The following is a 20,770-nucleotide window of genomic DNA, read 5'->3' on the forward strand; positions in this document are numbered from 1 at the left end:
TCTTTAAAAACATCTTTTAAAATGTTAACAAAATTAAAACTTTAAAGATCTTTAGTTATCTCATTGTCATGGATGAAAGTTGTCTTACATATCTCCAGGGATGCCCTGGCCAGGTGACTCGGTTGGTTGGGGCATCATCCTGTCCACCAACAGTGTGCAGGTCGATTCCTGGTCAGGGCACGTACCTAGCGTGTAGTAGGATCGATCCCCGGTCAGTGCATGTACAGGGGGCAACAGATGGATGTTTCTCTTTCTTTTGCCTTCCTCTCTCTCTGAAATCAATAAACATATTCTTGGGTTAGGATTATAAAAAAATCTCCAGGGATATTAATTTTCTGTGTTCTAAAGCCTTCCTTTATTCTATTAACTCTTTTTTTCTGGGGTATTAGTTTTTTTTATTTATTTGGTCTTTCAAGGTATTGATTTTTCCCAAATGCATGCTCATTCCGGGCTGTCTGCTCACCCTTGTGTTCCAGAATGCCACTTCCTCTGCTCATTGTGTTTGATGTGACCTGACCCTGTGACTGTGGGGCTGGGCACAGCGTGCTCCTGGGAGCTGTGTACGACTTTGTGTTCCATTGCAGGTGTGGGAGCTCCCCGTCTGCCTCAGAGAGGGTGCCCTCCCCTGGGGGGCGCGGTCCTGCCTTCTGGCTTGGCGTCACCTGCCAGGCTTCGGCCTGTGGGTGAGCGCCTCTGTGCTTAATGCAGCCGGAGAGGGGCTGGTGGCCTTAAAAGTACCCCCAATTAATGTCCCAGGGCTTCTCCTCACTCCATCTTGACTTCTGGACTCAGCCTCACTCGTGCGCGCACGCGCGCACACACACACACACACACACACACACACACTATTCCTTCTATGGAAAACAAAATTTTTTAAAAGATTTCATTTATTTACTTCTAGAGAGCGGGGAAGGGAGGGAGAAAGAGAGGGAGAGAAACACTGACGTGTTAGAGACACATCGATCGGTTGGCTGCCCCCGCCCCGGCCCCCAACCAGGGACCTGGCCCGCAGCCCAGGCGTGTGTGGACTGGGAATCAAACTGGCGACCCTTCAGTGGGCAGGCTGGCACTCAATCCACTGAGCCACTCCTGCCAGGCCCATGGAAAATTTTAATGCCCTCATTTTGGTCTGTAGTTTCCTCTGCTTTTTGTTCTGCATAGATGTGATCTCTGCCCTATGCCTTTTAGGAATTCTGCAACATCTCTTGTTTACCCACAGCATTATTTACTGTTTGGTCCCTGTTCCATTCCTTACAGCCAGCCCCTGCTCTGGGCCGGCCCCGGCGAGGCGCCCATGGGCCTCCCAGCCAGGGAGTGGCAGCCCCGGAGCCTCTGCTTCCTGAGCCCATGCTCCTGCTCTTGCATCACCCCCTCCTTGCCACGGGGCGCTTTTCTTCATGATGGATGCCGGAGCCTGCCCCAAGGTTCTTCATAAATCAACTTAGCTTTGAATGGAAATTAGTAAAAAGGAAAGTCCAAGGTTGAATAGGGACAGAAAGAATCAGAACATTAAAAATATCACACAGGTATTTAAGAATGTGCAGAACTCAGCGTTTCTCAGCTGTAGCTCCGTCAGAACTGGAGTAGGCAGGGGTGTCCAACCTGCAGCCCACAGGCTGCAAGCATCCTGGGATGGCTGTGAACGCGGCCCAACACAAAATCATAAATTTACTTAAAATATTGAGATGTTTTTGCAATTACGTGTCACAATGTATTCAACGTGTGGCCCAGGACAACTCTTCTTCTTCCAGTGTGGCCCAGAGACGCCAAAAGGCTGGACACCCTGGAGGGGAATGTGATTTTAAACATACACAGTGTGGATCCTAAAGTTAGGCCTTAAGTCCATTCATTCTGGGAAGTTCGTCATCTGGGAGCCACCAGGCTTGTGGCGTGGGCTGGTAAGCCCTGGGTTAGGCTTCTTGACACTCGTTACACTTGTGATTGCTTCCAGAATGGCTGTCCTTGTTCCAGGTTAAAATTCCATGCAAACAAGGACCCTGTCTGTGTGGTCACTCCGTCCTAGTACTTAGCAGCCAGACCTGCTAATGGGGACAAATGCATCCAACAGTAAAGAGTTTTAGAATAATGAATGAGTGAGAAGGAGAACAAGCTCGTCTCTACCCACTCAGCACAGGGTAACACTCCCTTCTGGGCCAGGCAGGTTAACACAGTGTGTGAAATGGCTCACGTGGGCAATGGGAGCTGGTGGGAAAAACTGACTGCGTGCGGGCAAAAGGCACTTCAACCCCAACTTTCTGAAAATGCCAAATGAGACATTACAGGGGGTCGGCAGGGAGAAGGGGTGTTGGCTGCAGGCCAGTGAATCTACTCCACAGGCTGCTACTTCCTCAAGAGAACTGTCTTAAAGTATCCATCGTGGCATTGTGGCCTGAACATTTGACCTTCTTGTAGGCAAAGCCAACAAGACCTGAGAAATAAAGGAGAACGTGCTGTCACCTCAGTTTTAAACTTCCCTTGAGAACCAGACCCCTGTGAGGGCGATCACAAGACACTAACTCACAGCCGTTGTCTCAGTGCAGCCCTCCCCCCGGCAGCCTTCTCAGCTCACCGGGGCGCATGTTCCCACAGCAGAGGTCGGGCACAGGCTCAGAGACTTGCTCAGGGACGCAGGACGGCTGCAGTGGGCCCAGCACCCTGGCCCAGAGCCTGCACCTGGCTGTTCCCCGTCCCAAAGACAATTACAGGTTTTAATGCTTCATCTGCTAACACTTGACACACATTTTAACACATTTAATGGACTCAAGGTGGCTTTGTATCCAAAGCTTTGACAGGCAGGTTTCATCAATCCCATGCAAGCCCATGCAGTCACTGCACCCCTGCCTTCCCTCTGGCTCTAGAGACCCCTTGCGTCCAGCGTGCTGGTGCCAGGAAAGGAGTAAATGTGGGCGTGTGGCAAAGAGCCTGGGCTGCGGAGTCAGCCACTCATCCAAACTGGCTCTGCTGTTGCTGGCCCTGTGACCTTGGGCTGGTACTTAGGTGCCCTGGGCCTGTGTGATAAGGACACCCACTGGCTGGTTGGCTTTGTCACTGGTAGCTGCTGCTGTTGATGTCAGAGTTATTATTACTGTTATTGAAAACACAGTTTTATGTTGGTTCAGGTTCGCTCTTTTCCTAGCCCAGCAGACAGAGGCAGATCAGGCACATAAGGCACTAATCCACTGACCAGCAACCCCCCTCCCCCTGCACTTGAGTCAGTGGTCGGGGGCCGTCCCCCCTCCCGCACCCCCTCCCTGGCTCTGCGGTGAGGGGCCGGTTTGTGTGCAGCCCGTTCTCTGCCGGCAGCGTTTCCACCCTCGGCTCCGTGCGGAGGGCTTTCTGTAGAAAGGGCTTTAACTTAACGTTATAGACACTGAACATTTCAACTGCATATAACTCTCTTGTGAAGCAAAGCTGTGAAGTTAGATTTCACAGAGAAATTTCTGGATGACATCTTCAAAGCAACTGGTAGCAGCACCAGCGTGGTATCCCTTTAAAGTGTTGGCAGGTTGGCTTTCAAAGCGATGCACCCCAGGTCCCCGTCTTTTCAGAGGGAAGGGTTTTGAACAGCCTTCTCGAGGGACTGTTGCTACTTAGCTCATCTCCCTTTTGCCCTTGCAACAGATGGCGTTAGGTCACGTGGACATCGCATGGGCCGAGGTTCCTACGCTGTGCTCATCCAGGAGGAGCAAGTGTATTATTTTCTTTTGTGAAGAAGACACCAGCCATGCAGAATTTAGGTTTCATTTTAATACATATTTTGTAAGTGAATTTATGGCATTTAAATGTGTATTAATTTAACAGAAACAAAACCAAATTGAAAGAGGAGGAGTTATTGAAATTTCTTTACTATGAGGGATTTTTTCTTAAAATATCTCATCCGTTTAACAAATTACAAAAGAAATATTAAGAGGTCAGAACTGCCATCCTTTTAAACTCGATGTGTCCACTGAAGACGGATTTGAATTGACTCGCTGATATGGAAAATAAGGCCAGAGTTGTGCTGCACTGCCTGCCCTCTTCCGGGTTTTGTTGGCTAGGCCAAGGGCTCAGGTTTGGGACATTAAGTTCTGCCCCATAACCCGAATGTTCAGAGTTGCCTTGTGTGTATTCAGTCTCCAAGTGGCTTTGGTGTCGCCATTAGATCTGCTACCACCGCCGCTCCAGGCGGCGCTCTTTGTTTTGGTCTCACCCCCCAGAGACTGGATTTCTTCATCTGGGAGGTTTCTTCTGAGGAGGGCTCGTGGGTGTTATGTTCCCCAAGCTTCTTCCTGTTGAGACTGGCGGCCTGTTGTTTCTGGTCTGGGGCACTGGCTTGCACACTCGAGGTTAGACAGATGCCCCCCTCACCTCCCTGAGCGTTGCTGCTCGCTGCTCTCTGAGTCGCTCCTGGGGGGCCAGGTGTGTTCCACATCACTGCCCTCCCACTACTGTGGGGGGTTTACTTATTTGCAGAAGTGAGGGTCAGGATTCAAACATAAATGTAAATATATCATTATTTTCTAATTACAAAATTAGGAATAGGCTTATAAGCAAAAATTAAATAAAACAAAATAGAAAAGAAAGTCCCCCTAATGTTGCTTTGAGAGAGAACATTGTTAATAATTTAATGATTACTTTTCCAGGGCTTTCATGTGCATAGAAACTAATAATCATTTTAAAAACTAGGTTTATATTACATGCACATTTTTTGACATGCTTCTTTTTACTTAAACATGTATCTTGCTTTTTTTTTTTTTTTTTTTGAGAAAGTGCACACAATCTACCTCGTTCTCTGGAAGTGCTACCTGAGGCTCCATCAGCTCCTGCCCCATGAGTAGTTTACTTGGTTTACCTTGCTGGTGAGCATTTGGGCCATTCTCTAGTATAACAATGCCTCGCCAGTCTCTGTGCGCTTAAGACTGAAGGAGAAGTTTCTAGAGGACGAGGTCAAAGGTACACACACACACATGCACACACACATACATACATATATATATTTAATTTCTGTCATCTCTGCTTCCAAAACACATATCCCATACCCACCTTGGCTGACACTGCCATCTTGCACCTGCTGCTGCAGCTGCCACTCTTCACCCTGCTTCCATCCTGGCCCTGACTCTCAAAATCCACTTGGTATCCAAGCACCATTGCGATCTATAAAGACAGAAATCAGGTAATGTTCCACGTCTTCTCAGCAACCTTCAGTGGCTTCTCTTTGTGCATAAAACCAAATCCAGACTCTGCCCTGGGGCCTACAAAGCCCTGTCCTGGGTGAACCCTTCCTGTTCCCTGCCCTCCCTCCATCGGGTGCACACTGCCCTCCAGCCATTGCCGCCTGCTGGCCCGCCTCTGCTGCTCCCCCTGCTGGACACACTGTGCGGTGGCTGTTCATCACCCAGCCTTCTCCAGCCAGCTTTCAGCAGGAGCTCCCTCTGCCCACTCATGCTGTCCTGTCATCCAGGCAGACCCTTTCCTTCACAGCCCTGGCCACATCTGCAATGCCTGTTTCTTTCTGCCTTTCTCCTTTTTTTAAAATGCAGTTATCACTTGAGGCTTTGCCATCTCATTCCCCACCATGACTTCAGTCCTCAGCGCAGCACGCTTGGCATGCCTGCATGTGTGAATACATTAACAATGGTGGTTGCAGCATTGCCCTCCCCTCTGGCTGGACCGTGACGGGATGCAAGAGAGTCTGTTTTACACTTGCATAATCTAGAAGGAGCAGGGAGCAGTGGCCGAGGGTGCAAGTTATGACTCTGCCGTGCAATCGCTGTGAGAAGTGGGACCAGCTTAAAGGCTCTAGGCCTCAGTTCTCCCATGTCGGGGGACTCCAAAAATTCAGTCACTTAAAATGTGGAGTTGCAGCCTTGGGAAGGTAGTGAAGAGGCTGGAGGGAGTCTGCTTGGCTGACTGTGGGTTCGAGAAGCTTAACGCCCCATCCCAGTCCTTCCTGGAGCTGGCTGTGGTTGGTGGCTCCGCTCTGCTGTGGACATCGTGGGGACGCCTGTGGGCCCCCGGACTGCCTGGGGTTCCCTGGACAGTGACAGCAGTCTCCCCATGAGGGACGTCCCGGGTAGCTGGCACTCATTTTATTGTTTTGTTCCCCAATGACTGGGCAAGAATATTGGGCCTCCAGAGAGGGGTGTGCCTCCTGTTGTCTCACCTAACCTGGGGTCCACCCCTGCAGAACATAGAACCGAAGCTGCGCCCACTTGAGACAGGGGTTTGGGCCAAGAACGGGAGCCGGGTGCCTGCCTTGCTTCAACAGGAGTTCACATTGGCACAGGGCTTCAGTCTCCCTGCCTGTCCTGCAGGGTCACTGTGAGGACCAAATGAGAGAAGGAGTTGGAAATACTTTGTAAAGTGCAGAGCATTATTCCATGGTAGGGGATACTGGTTTTACAATCACTGAAACTGATTTAAAGAGCAGCCCACCCAGGAACTCATGTTTCCCGTGGAGGAGCAGGAGATCCACTGACCCCACCATGCTCAGACTTTGAAGACCCAAGCCTGGCCTGGGTCTTTTGAAGACCTCAGCCTGGCTTCTGTGAGAGTTGTACGGACCGCCCCAGTGTGCACAGCTAGAAGACCTTGCTTTCATCTTTTTAAATGCCATTGCTGAATACATGCTCCCTTTAATATAGGGTGTTTCAGCTCACCACTGCTGACACCTGGCCAGATAGCTCTCTGTCGTGGGCACTGTCCCGCACAATCTAGGTCAGCAGCAGCTCTGGCTTCTGCCTCCTCGATGCCACCGGCACTCCTTTTCCCCAGCTGTGACCAGAGACATTTCCAGTCGTCATCAGATTTCCTCTGGGGGGCACAGCCACCCCCAGTTCAGACCACTGCTTTAATGAAATGGGTCTCTGTGAGGCAGAGATCCATTTTTCTGGTTGTCAAAGTCCAGATCAGAGGAGTTAAATGACCTGTTAAGGCTCACACCACTAATGCCACCTCTGAGGCTTATGGGTACTCTCCACCCCTTATTACAGCCACTACCCAGCCACCGACATGAAATAGTCATTTAGAAAATGTTTGTCACGCACCTACTATATGCCAGGCAGTGTTCTATTTGCTCAGTAAATATCACTGATCCTCGGTATCGGGCAGGATGGGGCGGAAGAATGGAAAAGGTAGACAGCCCTGTTAGTTTCCGTTGCTGCTGCAACAACTTACCACAGACGGAGTGGCATAGCTTATGGCTCTGGAGGTCAGAAATCCAAGTTCAGTTTCACTGGTCTAAAATCAAGACATCGGCAGGCCTGTGTTCCTTCTGGAAGCTCTGGAGGAGAAGCTCCTTTCTCCTCCTCCAGAGCCGGCGGTGTAATGGTTTTTCTCCCGCCTGACCTCTGCTTCCATCCTTGTATCTTCTCTTCCCGACTCTAACCTTCCTGCCTGCCTTTCCCAAAGCTGCCCGTGATTACATTAGGCCCATATGGGTAATCCCAGATAACCTCCACCACCTCAAGATCCTTAATTCAATCACATCTGCCAAGTCCCTTTGCCATGTGTGGTGACGTTCACAGGTCCCAGGGGTTAGAATTTGAGCATCTTGGGGGGCCATTTCTCCAGCCTACAGCCGTCTGCCCTCTGGCCCCCACAGATTTGTTCCCACCCCACAGATGGAATACATTCATCCCATCCAAAGTTTCCCAGGAGTCTCAACCCATTACAGTATCAACTCAAGTCCAAAATATCTCCTAACTCTCATCTGCTCAAAGTTCCCAAGTACCCTCATCTTATCATGTAAACCAGGTATGGGTGAAACTCCGGTTGTAGCCCACATTAGGGCAGAATTGCTGTCCATGTGTGTACCTGGGAAACGAGGAAACCAGTTATCTGCTCCTAAGTACAGTGGTGGGCCAGGAACAGAATAGCAGTTACAGAAACTCCCGTCACAGGAGGGAGAAAAATGAAAGGAAAAAAGGTGCCACCAAACCCGAGCAGGTTTGAGGTCCATTGGGCCGACTCCACTGGGCTGCAAGGCCCAAGGGTAATTCCCTGTGGCCAGGGCTCCACTCTTGGGGTCACCCTTCTTCTTTCATGAATGGTACTCGTTTCATCCACCTGCTTCCTGCCTGTAGAATTTCGGGAGTCTGACCGCTTTCCTTTATTTTGTCCTACCTTTCTCCCATTCAGTTCAAGTTGGCAGTGTTTCTGCTGGGGTGACATTCTCAAAAACCACGTGGGTCTCTAGAATTCATTCCATTAGACAAGAGGTTCCTCCACAAATCTTTCCTAGATCATCCCAGCTCCCATCCTGGCTTCTGCTGAGATGTGAAAGGGGGCCCATGGACCATATGTCTCCTCTCTTCAAAGCGCCCTCAGTGTGGTCGAATGCTCTAAACCTCGGATCCTCTGCGGTACTGGCAGAGGGTGGTTCAGGCACACCCTCGGTGTTCTCTCCAGAGCATGCTTTTCTGGCAGGGAACCTTCTAATTTTCATGTCTTTTGCAACCTGGATAGACTGAGAGTTTCCCAAATCATCAAATCCCAGTTCCTTTTTACTTAATGGTTGTTCCCTCAGTCTTTCCCTTTCCGCTAACATTTTATTGTAAGCAGAAACCAGACTGCATCTTCAGCACTTCGCTTGGAAATCTTTTTGGCTAAATATCCAATTCCATCATCTACAAAATTCACTTTTCACTTAATTGTAGGACATAATTCAGCTAAGATTTTGCCACTGCATAACAGGACTCCCTCTCCTCTAGTCACCAATGACATCTCCCTTATTTCCTCACCAGCGGCACCTTAATACCCATATTTGTCATCATCTGTTTAGGATTATTTCCCTAAGGTGATCGAAATTTTCCATAGAGTGCTTCTCCCTTCTTCATGAACCCTCCCTGAATCACAGGGCCCAGGGACAAGGCCTTGGAAACCTTTGGGGGGTTGTTCTTCAGCCTATCGAAAAGGCTGCTAAGTTAGGGTTAGTGTGGGCTGGCCACCAAACCTACACTGACTGCGTCTCCTTTCCGCAGGGCTGGGTCAGACGCTGCAAGGGCCATGGGCACAGCACAGCTCGGCTGCCCAAACCTGCTGGTTTTCCCCAAATAGTCCATTTCGTGGTTTTTGTTCCAGTGTAAACCTAGTAGTGTTCTTTTTCAAAAGTATCCTGGTTTTGGTGATAAATTTTCTGGTCATTCTTATCTATCTTAATTCTTGGTCTTAAGATTGTAAATATACAATCTTATGGAGACGAAACACATGGAAAAAAATCGTCAAGTAGTTATAGTTAAGTGCTTTATAAATATCCTGACCTTTAGGTGCTTCTAATCATCCGTCAGTGCACAAGACAGCCCCCACAGGTGTCTACCAGGCCCTGACCACCTGGAATTCCAGGTGTGGGACTCGAGGCCTCTACAACTTCATATTCTAAGTATGGTTCCCAGACCAGCAGCATCAGCAATATGTTGTTAGAAATGCAAATTCTTGGGCCCTGTCCAGAGCCCACTGAATCAGAAACTGTGGGTGGGAACCCCACAATCTGTTTTAACAAACCCCCAAAGCAGAACATCTCACACGCACGCACGTGAACATACGTGTCTCCATGCATGCACACACACTCATTCCCGGTGGTGCCCAGGCGTGGGCACAGCACAGTCAATACCGCAGACTCCGTCCTGTTCAGAGAATTGCCCACTTGCCCCTGCCCTCTGTTTTCTCATCTTCAAAGTGACGGCAGCACGTGGGTTGAGATGATTTTGCTAAATGTTAGTTTGGTAGAAATAGTTCTTTGGTTCTAGAGATCTATTTCAAAAGTATTTTTTAATCAAAGTAACATATTTCATTTTCCACTTTTCTTGACTTTTGGCAGGAGCTAAGAAAAAGCCTGGAACTTAGTGTAAATCTACAAAAGAAACAGAAGGATGGTTCCAGTGACGAGTGTGACTCCATTGAAGAAGATGTACTCTCTGAGCCTGAGCCTGAGGACCAGCCGCTGGTGGGCCACCCCGGACCTGAGCCCCCTCTTTCCCGTGGGGACTCAGTGCAGAAGGATGTTCCTGAGGACCAGGAGCCACAAGGACACCCTCCACAGGGCCCAGACACCCTTGTGGTGCTGGAGTTTAACCCGGCTTCCAAAAGTAAGCTCTGCCTTATGCGACATTTCTTTGCCTTTGGTCTCTGGATCTAATAGTAGGTCTTAAGTTTTCAGCCACACTTTGAATTTGGCTTTGGGTAGACCATCTTATAGGCCAGAGAGGTTTGTCAGTCAGGCCTCTGCTGATTGCAACAGGTAGAGGCCTCCAATGACCCTGGAGTTCTAGGTGGTATGTGTCTGGCAGTCACAGGGACTGTCCTGTGCATTGTGGGGTGTCTAGGAGCATCTACGTGCCAGCCGGCCTAAGCCAAAGGGACTGTGTATGGGCTTGGAGAACTGAGGAGTCCAGAGCTTGGCTGGGCTCATTTTTTTTCTCTTCTCGTCCTCTCCCTTCCCCTTCCTTCTGTCCTCTTCCCTCCCCTCCCTTCCTCTTCCTTCCTCTCCTCTCCTTTGCCTTTCCTTTGCCTGTTCATTCTCTTTGCTTCTCCTTCCCTTCTTCCCTCTCATCTCTTCCTTCTTTTGTCCTGTCTTGGTACCATTCTCAGGTGGACACTCTGCATAAGGACACATAATCGAAACATTGGCTTTGCAGCTCCATCAGGAAATGGGGTTTTCTTCCTAAAAGCTCTAGCAAAAGTCCCAGCCTTGGCTTTCTTTAAGACTTTATTTATTTATTTTTAGAGAGAGGGGATGGAGGGAGAAAGAGAGGCAGGGAAACATTGATGTGAGAGAGAAGCATTAATCAAGTATGTCGGAGACTGAACCTGCAACCCAGGCATGTGCCCTGACTGGGAATTGAACCAGCAACCCTTCACTTTGTGGGACGATGACCAACCAACTGACCCAGACCAGTCAGGGCCCAGCCCTGCCTTTTAAACCCACATTGGGTCACATCTCTGAACTAGTAGTCACCGTGGCACCAGTTGGCCAGGTCCAGCTATGGGTGTGGTTATCACCACCCAAATCACATGAACTGATGATAGTTTCCAAAGAAATTCAAAGCATATCTGAAGGAGGCAGAAATCATGCTTGCAGGCACAACCCAGAGGAAGTTTTTCCAGCAGTGTTTCCAGGGTTTGTCAGAAAAGACCCTGGGGGAAAAAACCCCCACAAAAAACAGGTGATGGGGTGTGGGGGCGGGCCTACCTGCAACATCCGTGTCTCCCATCCGTGCTGGTGTGGCCTCTGGTCGCTCCTGCGGGGTGTGCCTGTGTTTGGAATCAGCTACCAAGACCAGCCAGTTGGGCAGCACGAGTGAACCTGAGGAAGGAGAAACGAGGAACTGATTGGAATCAGGCGTTGTGTGTATTCGTCTACTCGGGGTGCCATAGCCAGGTACTGTAGACTGGGGGTGGGGGGGGGCGCTTAAACAGCAACAGAAATTTGTTCTCTCACAGCTCTGGGGGCTGGAAGTCCGGGCCCAGGGTGCTGGTGGGGCTGGTTTCTCCTGAGGCATTTCTCCTTTTGGCTCGTGGGCATCTGTCGTCCTGCTGTGTCTTCGTATGGTTTTCCCTCTGTGTGTGTCTGAATGTCTTAATTTCCTCCTCTTATTGGGACACCAGTCAAATCGGATCAGCGCCTCCCATAACTGACTGGTTTTACCTTAATTACTGCTTTAGAGGCTGTATTTCCACAGTCACATTCTGAGGCATGGGGGTTTAGGACTTGACCATACAAGTTTTGGGGAGACATAACAACAGGTAGCCACGCCCAGCAGTTGATGTCACCAGCGAGGAGAACATTTGTCCCTCAGACGTGGTGCCTCTCATACCCAGACCCTTGCTGGGCGGCCCCTCTGCCTGAAGCAGTGCACTTCCTCCCCCTCCACTCAGAGCCTGGAACCCGGCTCCCTGCTCTCCCTTCGAGGCTCAGCCCAGAGCTGCTTCCTTCGAGAAGCCTTCTCTGCGCACCCAGCACGGCCCACTCTCGGTGCCCCCGCGGCTTCCGAGCACCCTCTGGCGCTGGCCCTGCTGGCCCCAGTTGTCCTCCTCCCCTCTGGCCTGTGAGCTTGGCCTGTGCCCCAGCCGGCCCAGCCCTCCATCGCAGCCCCAGCACGCAGCACTCACTCTGCACACCCGAGCGGCTCGGGAAATCTCTGTCAAGTGGATGACAGAGCTATGCCCACCCGCGGAAGCGTCTGGTGGTTGAGGCAGTGCTAATATCCATCTGCGTGACACCCGCTGGGTGCACGTGGCCGTGGATGGTGTTTTCTCCACAAGGTGGGGGGGGGGGGCAGGGAGGGCTGTCGGGGGCTGACCAAGCCCCGCCCTGGCACTGGTGCCAGTTGCTGGTGTGCAGGACCAGGCCGCAGGAGGAGAGCAGCTGGGCCCAAGGCAATTTGGGAGCGACATGGGACATAGAGCAAAAAGAGGGAACTTTACTTCCTGGACATTTCACACTTTTTAACAGTTAGATTGCTTGTTGGGCCCCGCATGGACCACCGTGGCGTCTGATCTGTGAGTGCGCAGAGGGTGGGGCACCCTCCCACCGCCCCTCCCCACCCCTCCTTTCATCAGCAGCCCTTCTCCAGCCCCGTCGGCTGGCTTCTGCAGTCCCAGCGGCGGCAGGTGCCCGCTGACAGCAGCAGGAGGGAGGTCGGGGCCTGTTTTCAGGTCCCGCCGGGCCCCATCATGGGCTGGAGTTCTGAACTAATCCTGAGCATCTGCTCAAGACCAGTCAGCCTGGAAAGATGTGCTTGGTTCTGGGCTGTTTGTCCATTCGTTCGTTCATTCATTCATTCCCTCGTACTGGGCACATATCAGGTCCTGGGCAGTGTGCTGGGACAGCTGGGCCCAGTCCCTTTTTCTCCTACAGCTCTTCATCCTAGAAGGGAAAATAGACAATAAGTATATAGACACATAGACGATAACAATTGTCAGTATTTCTTGGGTTCTAATTAACACGTACCAAGCAGTATTTCAAGGGCTATACGTATAGCCCTTCATTTCACTCTCACCACAACCCTAAAGAAAGTGCTTGTTTTACAGACGGGGAGCTGAAGCCCAGAGAGGTCAGATAACCTGCCCAAGGTCACAGCGAGGAGGGGGCCGAGGGGGACCCATTCCCTGGAGGTCTGAGCGCGGAGCCCGGGCTCTTCATCACTGGACTGAGTACACAAACAAGACAGTCCCAAGTGGTACCTGGGCTCCGAGGAGCCAGTGTGCACCTCGCCCAGTCTGGTTGTCCTTCCGAGTTGGGGGACAGATGGGAGGCCGGCGGGCCTGATAGGAGGGCACGTTGTTGCCTCTCCGACCGGTAGAGCTGGATGGGTGGCGATTCAGGGCTGTCACTGAAGCAGACAGATGGCCAGCCCAGGTGTCGGCACAGCTGGACCGCTGACAGCCTCGGCTCGCGGATGGGGGCTGTGTGCCCTGAGAGAGGTGAGGCAGCTGGCTGGAACCCCGATGGCTGCCTGGCCCTGCTCTCCCTCCCATTTGCCCTTGTGAGTGGCGGGCAGTGGGTGAGCAGCATGGAGAAGGGCAGAAGTTGTGTTTTCAATGACTGGAACAGGAGAGGGCTGGGTTAGCTTAGGGACTCAGAACCTTGAAGTTGTGAAGATTAGAAAACGGGACACTGGTTGGGGGTGGGGGTCAGAGCAGGACACTGGTAGCTGGAGTGGTCAGAGGAGCCTCAGAGGACGTGATGTTTCAGCTGGGACAGGGATGAGGAGGAGGCAGCAGCCACGGGGACAGCACCCCAGGTGCCAGAACAGCAAGCACAAAGGGTTTAAAGTGGGAAGAACTTGGTGTGGCCAAGGACAGAAACAGGGCCAGGGGAGTACGGTGCCAGATGAGGCCAGCAGTGAGCCCCGGCCACCTTCTGAGAGCCTGGGTCCTCTGGAGCCCTAGAGAATACCCTTCACAGGCTTTTGCTGGCTAAGGCAGGCCTCTGGGCCCGTGTCCGCAGGACTGTCTCTCGGAGAGGAGGCGGGCCGTGGGTAGGCGAGGGCTCCGAGCCAGGCCATCCTGGTCCAGCACTGAGTATGTGCCTCCCAGCTCTGTGACCTTGAACAAATGACGTGACCTCAGAGCCCTGCCCTGTAGTAGTATGTATTAGTTTCCTGCTGCTGCTGTAATAAATCACCACAAACTCGGGGTGGCTTAACACAAATTCGAGGCCTCACAGTTCTTCATAGGTTGGAAGTTCGACATGCATCTCACTGGGCTGAGGTTGGGGTCAGCAGGGCTGTGCCCCCAGGAGGCTCTGGGGGAGCACACACTGCCCTGGCCGGCGCCCGCTCCACAGGCTGCCGCGGGGCTTGGCTTCAGGCCCCTGCCTGCCTCTGCAAGGCCAGCAGGGTCCCGTCTCTCTGCCTTTCTTCCGTGGTCGCACCTGCCTCTGCCCCACCTCTCCTGCCGCCCCCTGAGTGTGTGTGAGAGTTGTTGTGGTAAAGCGTACCTGACACGTACCTGACACAGAACCGGCCGTTGCCCTCACCCTAAGGAGTGCAGCTCCACCGTTATTGAGCACGCTCACACTGTGCGCAGGCGCCACCACTGTCCGCAGAAGTTTTTCTTCACCCCAAACTGAAACTCTCTTCCTCTTCCACTGTTAGGGACCCTTGTGATTACATCCAGTTCGTGGGGATAATCCAACATAATCTTATTTTAACATCAGCTCCTTAGCATGGCTAACTCCCTTTGCCGGGGATGCGGATGTGGCCGTCTTTGGCGGGCATGTTCCGCCCAGCATCTTTCTTCCAGGACGGCGAGGGAGCCAACCTTGTGGTTGTCTCCTCTCCCCATTCTTTGTCTTGTCTCATTAGACATCCTGGTCACATACTGGTCTGCGTTGTCCTGGATGTCAGACCAACAGGGAGCTGCTGCTTCAGAAAGTGTAGAGAAACATGTGTCTTTCCAAAGTCCAGAGCGGATAGAGGAGAGGTCAGCGGGGGTCTGGAAAACCCCAGCAGTCCCCAGCACCTACCGTGAGCTCCACCACAGGCCCCCGGGGTCTCGTCTGCTGGGACTCACGTCACACTGCACTACAGTGGGCACTCTCTGGGCTTCCGCCTGCCCATGCCAGGAGGCGGCACCCGCAGGACTAGCTCTTCTCCCCGTGCATTCCCTGCGCTCCGGCTACCACTGGCCTCCCTGCCGGCTGGGCTGCTTTCCTGCCTGGTGTCCCGAGCACGTCCTCCTCCTCCTTGAACTCGCAGGTCTGTGCTGGCCGCTAGGCCCCGGGGCCATGTGCCCTGACCGTGAGCCGTTCACTCACCTTCCTGGCAACTTTGTGCCATCTCCACAAACTCCCTGCACTGACTTGTGGCTGTTACTTAAATCAGCACCTTTCTTTTCTCCTCCCCTCTTCTCTTTTCACCTCCCTCCCCTCCTCTCTCCCTCCTTCCTTTCTCATTCTTCTGCATAATTCTGGGATTGTCCCAAGCAATAATATTCATGAAATCAAGGATTGATAAGCTGGTTACATTTTTTCCCCATACACATTCAGATGTGCAATTGCTTAAAAAGTACTCTGCCCACATGACACCCGGAATCATCACCCCGTTCCACCGGCGGTCCAGGCGTGGCCTGTGGGCCCTTCACTGTCTGGCTCCGTTCACCCAGCCACTCACCTGCCACATACCTTCCTGCTGTCAAGCCTTCTCACGCTGTTCTGCCCCCAGCCCCGTGCCCCTGGTAACACCCCTGTCTCAGTAAGGGCCCTCTCCGGCGTCTGCTGCACACCCGCCGGCCCGCACTCCATGCTGCGTGCTCTTCCATGACCCGGTAATGGAACCCTGCCGCCCCGGGCCTGCTCTCCGAGCCGTCCGGCCGTCTTCTCCTTGCAGGCCGTAAACGTGCTATACTGTGTTCTCTCAACTCCAGCATCCTCGGGTGCGCCATCATTTTATGTGCCGTGCTGCTGTTTAAACCAACACCGCATCGGTCGTGAGACTTGTCCCTACTCATGCACACTGAAGTTTGAATGCCAGTGTGCGTCCTGGAGTAGTTCCTGTATTTGCCTAACTGCAGTGCCTGGCACATACGGCTCTGAGCAGCCTTTGTTTCACTGTCTGTGTCATTCAGCTCTGACCCTGCGAGAGCATGGGGTCCGGGGCCTGGCACCAGGTGGGGGCCCAATAAATACTTGTTGCACGATTAAGTGAACAAACAAACAAATACCTGAGTAGCATGTCCCAACTCAGCTTGCCCTCAGTATATGACGTGTAAATAATTGTTTTCCTACAGGTAATAAAAAGGAAAGAAATTTGTCTGCTAAGCGAAAGGACAATGCTGAGGTCTTTCTTCCCAGCAAACTAGAGCCAAACCTGACTCCCCAGCCGCCCACTGCGCTCCCAGACCAGGAGAGGCCGTGTTCAAGTAAGAGTCCGGGGGCCCCTGAGCAGGGCTGGGCCTGGGCCTGAGTTGTTCTCGGTAGGGTGCTGTCTCGGAGGAGTCCTCACTTACCTGCCTTCTTCACCAAGGTCTGAGCTGACCTTTTGCAATGTATTTTTAGTCAAGGTCTCCATAGAAACAGAACCAATAGGGAGAGAGAAACAGAGAGAAAGAGAGAGGAAGAGAGATTATAAGGGACTGTCTCGTGCAGTTACGGAGGCTGGCAAGTCCAGTCTGCAGGGTGGATGGCGGGCAGGGGACACGGGGGAACCAGCGTCCAGGGTGGGAGGCCATCACACAGGAAGGGCCGGCGCTGCGGGTGAAGTCCGGCGGTAGAGTTTTCTGTTACTCAAGAGGGTGCAGTCTTTTTGTGACATTCAGGCCTTCAGCTGATTGGACAAGGCCCGGCACATTATGGAGGGCAGTCTGCTTTATTCTACCAGTTAAAGTGTTAGTCCATCTAAAACATCCTCTCAGAGCCCAGAGCAGCGTTGGGCGCGTACCCAGGCTCCAGTGGCCCAGCCCCGTGGACACATAACTGTCACACCACCTTTTGGTTCTGTGACCGAGATGTGGCTATAACTGAAAATTTATTTTATGTTCGTTTTTCCTTTTCAATTAATTTGTTTATTCATATGGGTAGTAATACCTGCAAATGGTACCAAATCTCAAAAGTCCAGCAGTGTTTGTGGTAAAGAGCCAGCCTGCTGCTCTTCTCATGAAATGGGAGGTTGCACTGCTTGAGTGCTAGCCGGGAGCCAGCTACCGTTGCAAACACGTGGTTGTATTGTATGTAAGTAGATCATGTATGTCATTTATAAGTAAACTACAGCCCTTATCGCTAGCATTTGGGGAAGGTCCTGCTGTGGCCCCCGTTTTGTAGACGAGCCTCGGCAGGAGCGCGGACTCACACAGCGGGAGCGTGGCGGCTGTAGGCCTCCGCCGCCATGGGGTTGGCTGCACGCAGCGTCCCTAACCAGCAGTCCTCACTCCCTGGAGGCTGGAGACAGATCCCTGCCAAATCCAGTGGCTGGAGTGGCTGGGGGTGTGGGTTGGGGGGCGTGGGATTAACTTCTGGTTTCTATGGCCCAAAAGATCACAAAGAGCTCAAGGCATCCTGGTGTCCCAAGAATTTGGAACCCGTCCGGGGCAAAATCCGGCCCCAGCCAGCCAGCCTCCTTAGACGGGCTGAGCCAGGGACCCTGACATGTGTACTGGGGGGCTGGAGGGACTGTTTTCTGCAGAGACGGGCCAAGGGACCTGGTGGGGGAACCAGCCCCTCCTGCCCAGTAGTCACAGTCCAGAGATCAGGACCCACGCACTCTGAGCCTGAGGCCTGAGGCTCGCAGCCCTTTTCCCAGCAGCTCAGGTTGGATGGACAGTAGCTCCACTGACTTACTGTGCATCTGTTTCATGCCGTGTAAATCTTGTCTTGGTTTGGGTTCCCCCGGAAGCAGACTCTGAAACAGGGTTTCGAGAACAAGTAATGTATTTGGGAGGTGGTTCCTGGTAGAGACAGGAATGGGAAGGAGCCAAAACTGGCTTCCTCGCCAAGCAAGTTCACTGGGCAAGTGCAGTGTCGCCTGGCTGGGCAGTTCTGGGGGCAGTGCTGAGCACCAGCCTCCACGTTCATCACTGCCCCCCACCCCGGGGGCGAGGGAGCTGGGCTCCTACGCACTGTTCCTTCCTCGTGAGTGGTAGGCTGTTCCGGGGAGTTGACTCTCCAGGGACTAAGTCCCTGGCTCAGTGGGCTTCCCCACCTCTCGGCTCAGCATTCTTCTTTGCACCCTGCATTCTCAGACAGGCTGGTGGGGTGGTGAGAGGGCCACCAGCACGTCTGGGTGTACAGCACCCCGCCAGCAACCCTGGTGGAAGAGTAGCGTGGCAGACTCTGCAGCCTGACCACCTGGTGCAGGTCCCGCCCTTCCACCTACTAGCGCTATGACCTTGGGTGGATTGCTGAACCTCTCTGGGCCTCACTCTCCCATCTGCCAAATGGGTGAGAATAGCACCCTCCTCCGAGGGTGTTACAGGATTAAAGGGCTGGGCAGATAGGCTGCTTACTGTAGCGCCTGGCTCAGAGCAAATGCTCGGTGAGGGTCGGCTGGTGCTATTCTCACGACTGCCAGCAAAGCCTCCAAGCTGCTTCTCATTGCCGGGCTTAGGTCAGGAGAGGTTCTGTGAAGGAGACCCTGGTGCTGCCCCCAGAGACAGAGGGAATGGGTGACAGGTAGCAAACTCTCAGAACTTCCTTATGGATACTGTTACCCCATTTTCCCACTTCCTAGATGAGGAAACCGGGGCTGAGAACATGAGAGTTACTTGCCTAGAGTTAACAGACAAGACAGCAAGGTGAGATTCACACCCAGGCTTCAAGTCCCGTGCTTTGACTGGCTCTGTAGGCTGCTCCTCTGGGGCTGGCTGGCCACAGGTGGCTCTGCAGGTGCGTGGGCATGTAGGTCCTGGCAAGCTTAACTGTGACTCAAGCAATGGTTTTCAGTCAGTGCACGGAGCCCTGGGTTGGGGAGTGGAGGGAAGCAGTCGGGGGCTGGTATCAAGCACACAGGTCCTGGGGATGCAGTGAGAAACACATTGTCCCTGTTCTCGTGGTGTTTATATTTTAGTGGGCAGGGGTAGACGACAGACCTGGAAGTTGGGTGGTGACAGTTACTACCAAGACAGCAACTGGATGCTGATGGCTGGGCAGTGTGGTGAGAGCAGGCCTCTCTGAGGAGGGAAGACTTGAACTGAGAACTGGATGATTTCCAGGACTAGTGCTTTGCAGAGGAGAAAACCTGTGCAAAGGTCCTGAGGTAGAAAGAGCGGCTCAGTTGGCTTAGGCACTGGAGAGAAAGCTGGAGGTAGGAGCATAGGGAGTGAGGGGGAGGTGGCTGAGATGAAGTCACAGAGGTGGGCAGTAGCCAGAGAGCAGAATAAGACCAGCAGAAGGACTCGGAGCCAGGAAGATCTCTGTGGCTTTGCAGATGGGGCAGCCGTGACCTGGTTTTCATGTTAACAATATCCCTCTGGCTGTCACGTGAAGTATGGCCTGTTGGGAGCTGGAGTGGAAGTCGGGTGACCAATGAAGAGACCGTTGCAGGATGGAGATGGTGGGAGTGTTACTAGCGGCTAGACTAACTGTGAGATTTTATCCTGGACAACCTGGGCAAGAACCTGGGCGGTAGGCAGCCTGCCGCGGTAGAGCAGGAGAGCCGAGACTTGGCGGTGATGGGGAACCCTGGCTTATCACTTGGCTGGGGTAGGTGCTGAATCTGTGCCGTGATCAAAGGGGACTGAAGCAACTGCAGCTGGGGTCTGGGTCTGGACAAGTCGAGAAGTTCTAAGCCCCTGGAGGCAGACCAGGGCCTCTGGTCTGTGTGCAGCTTCTGCTGGGTGTGAGCAGGGAACTGGAGGCAAACCAGGCCTGCAGGTGGGGAGGTTCCTTGCCCCGCCACCACAAAGAGCCAGGATCCAATGGGCAGAGTGAGGACCAGAGCTCCTAGGGTCTTCTTGGCAAAAGCCAGAGTCTAGAAAGAGGCCTGCATGGGGCCTGAGGATGGTAGAGGTGGGAAGGGAATCACTGTTGAAGTGATGTGTTGACAAGGGCATGCCAAGGTCATAGCAGCTGATGGGTTAAAGAACTGTTGTGTTTGTAAATCCCGATAATGGAGATGTTGTCTGTAGGGGTGAGGAGGAAGATGTCACATGTAAGGTGTCAGAAAACGCCAGTGGGTTTTGGATCTGTCAGCTTTGGTCAGATGAAGGGCTGGCAAGCGGAGAAGGAGAGAGAGGAGGAGGGGCCATGGGACAAGCTGTAGGCTGGGGTTGCCCCGGGGCTCCAGCAGCCAGGGGCGAGCCTGGGCGGCAGTCTGAGTGATGCTGTTTCCTCTGCACGAGGACCGGCGCCGCTGCCTGCTGCTCACGTTGACAAGACCCCCATCTGCACTGCTGGTGCTCACTCTATGTGAAAAATAAAAATGGCTTTTCAGAAACTTCCTCCGAAACAAGCTGCTAAAAAGAAATGAAAGCCAGGGTAAGTGTGCCGCTCTCCAGGGCCCCAGGAAGGGGGTGCAGCCTGGTGGTGGTCGGCCGTCCTGCCGGGCTCGCTGCGACTCCCTCCTTCTCGCGCATGCCGCTGTCTCCAGGTGTTTCATGTCTGAGCAATTCAATGCAGAGCCAGCATTTACAAAGCACTGCACCAGTTCCCAGGCCCTGTTCCATACATGTAAATGTAATTTTGCATTTAATTACCCAAACAACCTGTGCAGTAGATGCTGCTATTATCAGCACCATTGTGCAGAGGAAACCGAGGCCCAGGCACAGCTGGTGATTGGGGAAGCCAGTGTTGAACCCTGGCTGCAGGGCCTCTAGCTTTAACCTCTCCACGGCATGGCCCTTCCTGTGCCGCCTACAA

The 20,770-nt window shown here is 52.8% G+C and overlaps 1 protein-coding gene across 1 annotated transcript in view; it reads left to right on the forward strand.

Moving 5' to 3' along the window:
• Positions 1–20,770, forward strand: part of KATNIP (katanin interacting protein) — a 190,991-nt gene that overhangs the window by 90,738 nt on the left and 79,483 nt on the right. Inside the window, exons 8-9 of the mRNA XM_036021187.1 lie at positions 9,797–10,064; positions 16,210–16,341. Coding sequence (XP_035877080.1) covers positions 9,797–10,064; positions 16,210–16,341 — 400 coding nt within the window. The remainder of the gene's footprint in view (positions 1–9,796; positions 10,065–16,209; positions 16,342–20,770) is intronic.

This window comes from Phyllostomus discolor, chromosome 3, assembly GCF_004126475.2.
Source record: "Phyllostomus discolor isolate MPI-MPIP mPhyDis1 chromosome 3, mPhyDis1.pri.v3, whole genome shotgun sequence".
Lineage (NCBI taxonomy): Eukaryota > Metazoa > Chordata > Mammalia > Chiroptera > Phyllostomidae > Phyllostomus > Phyllostomus discolor.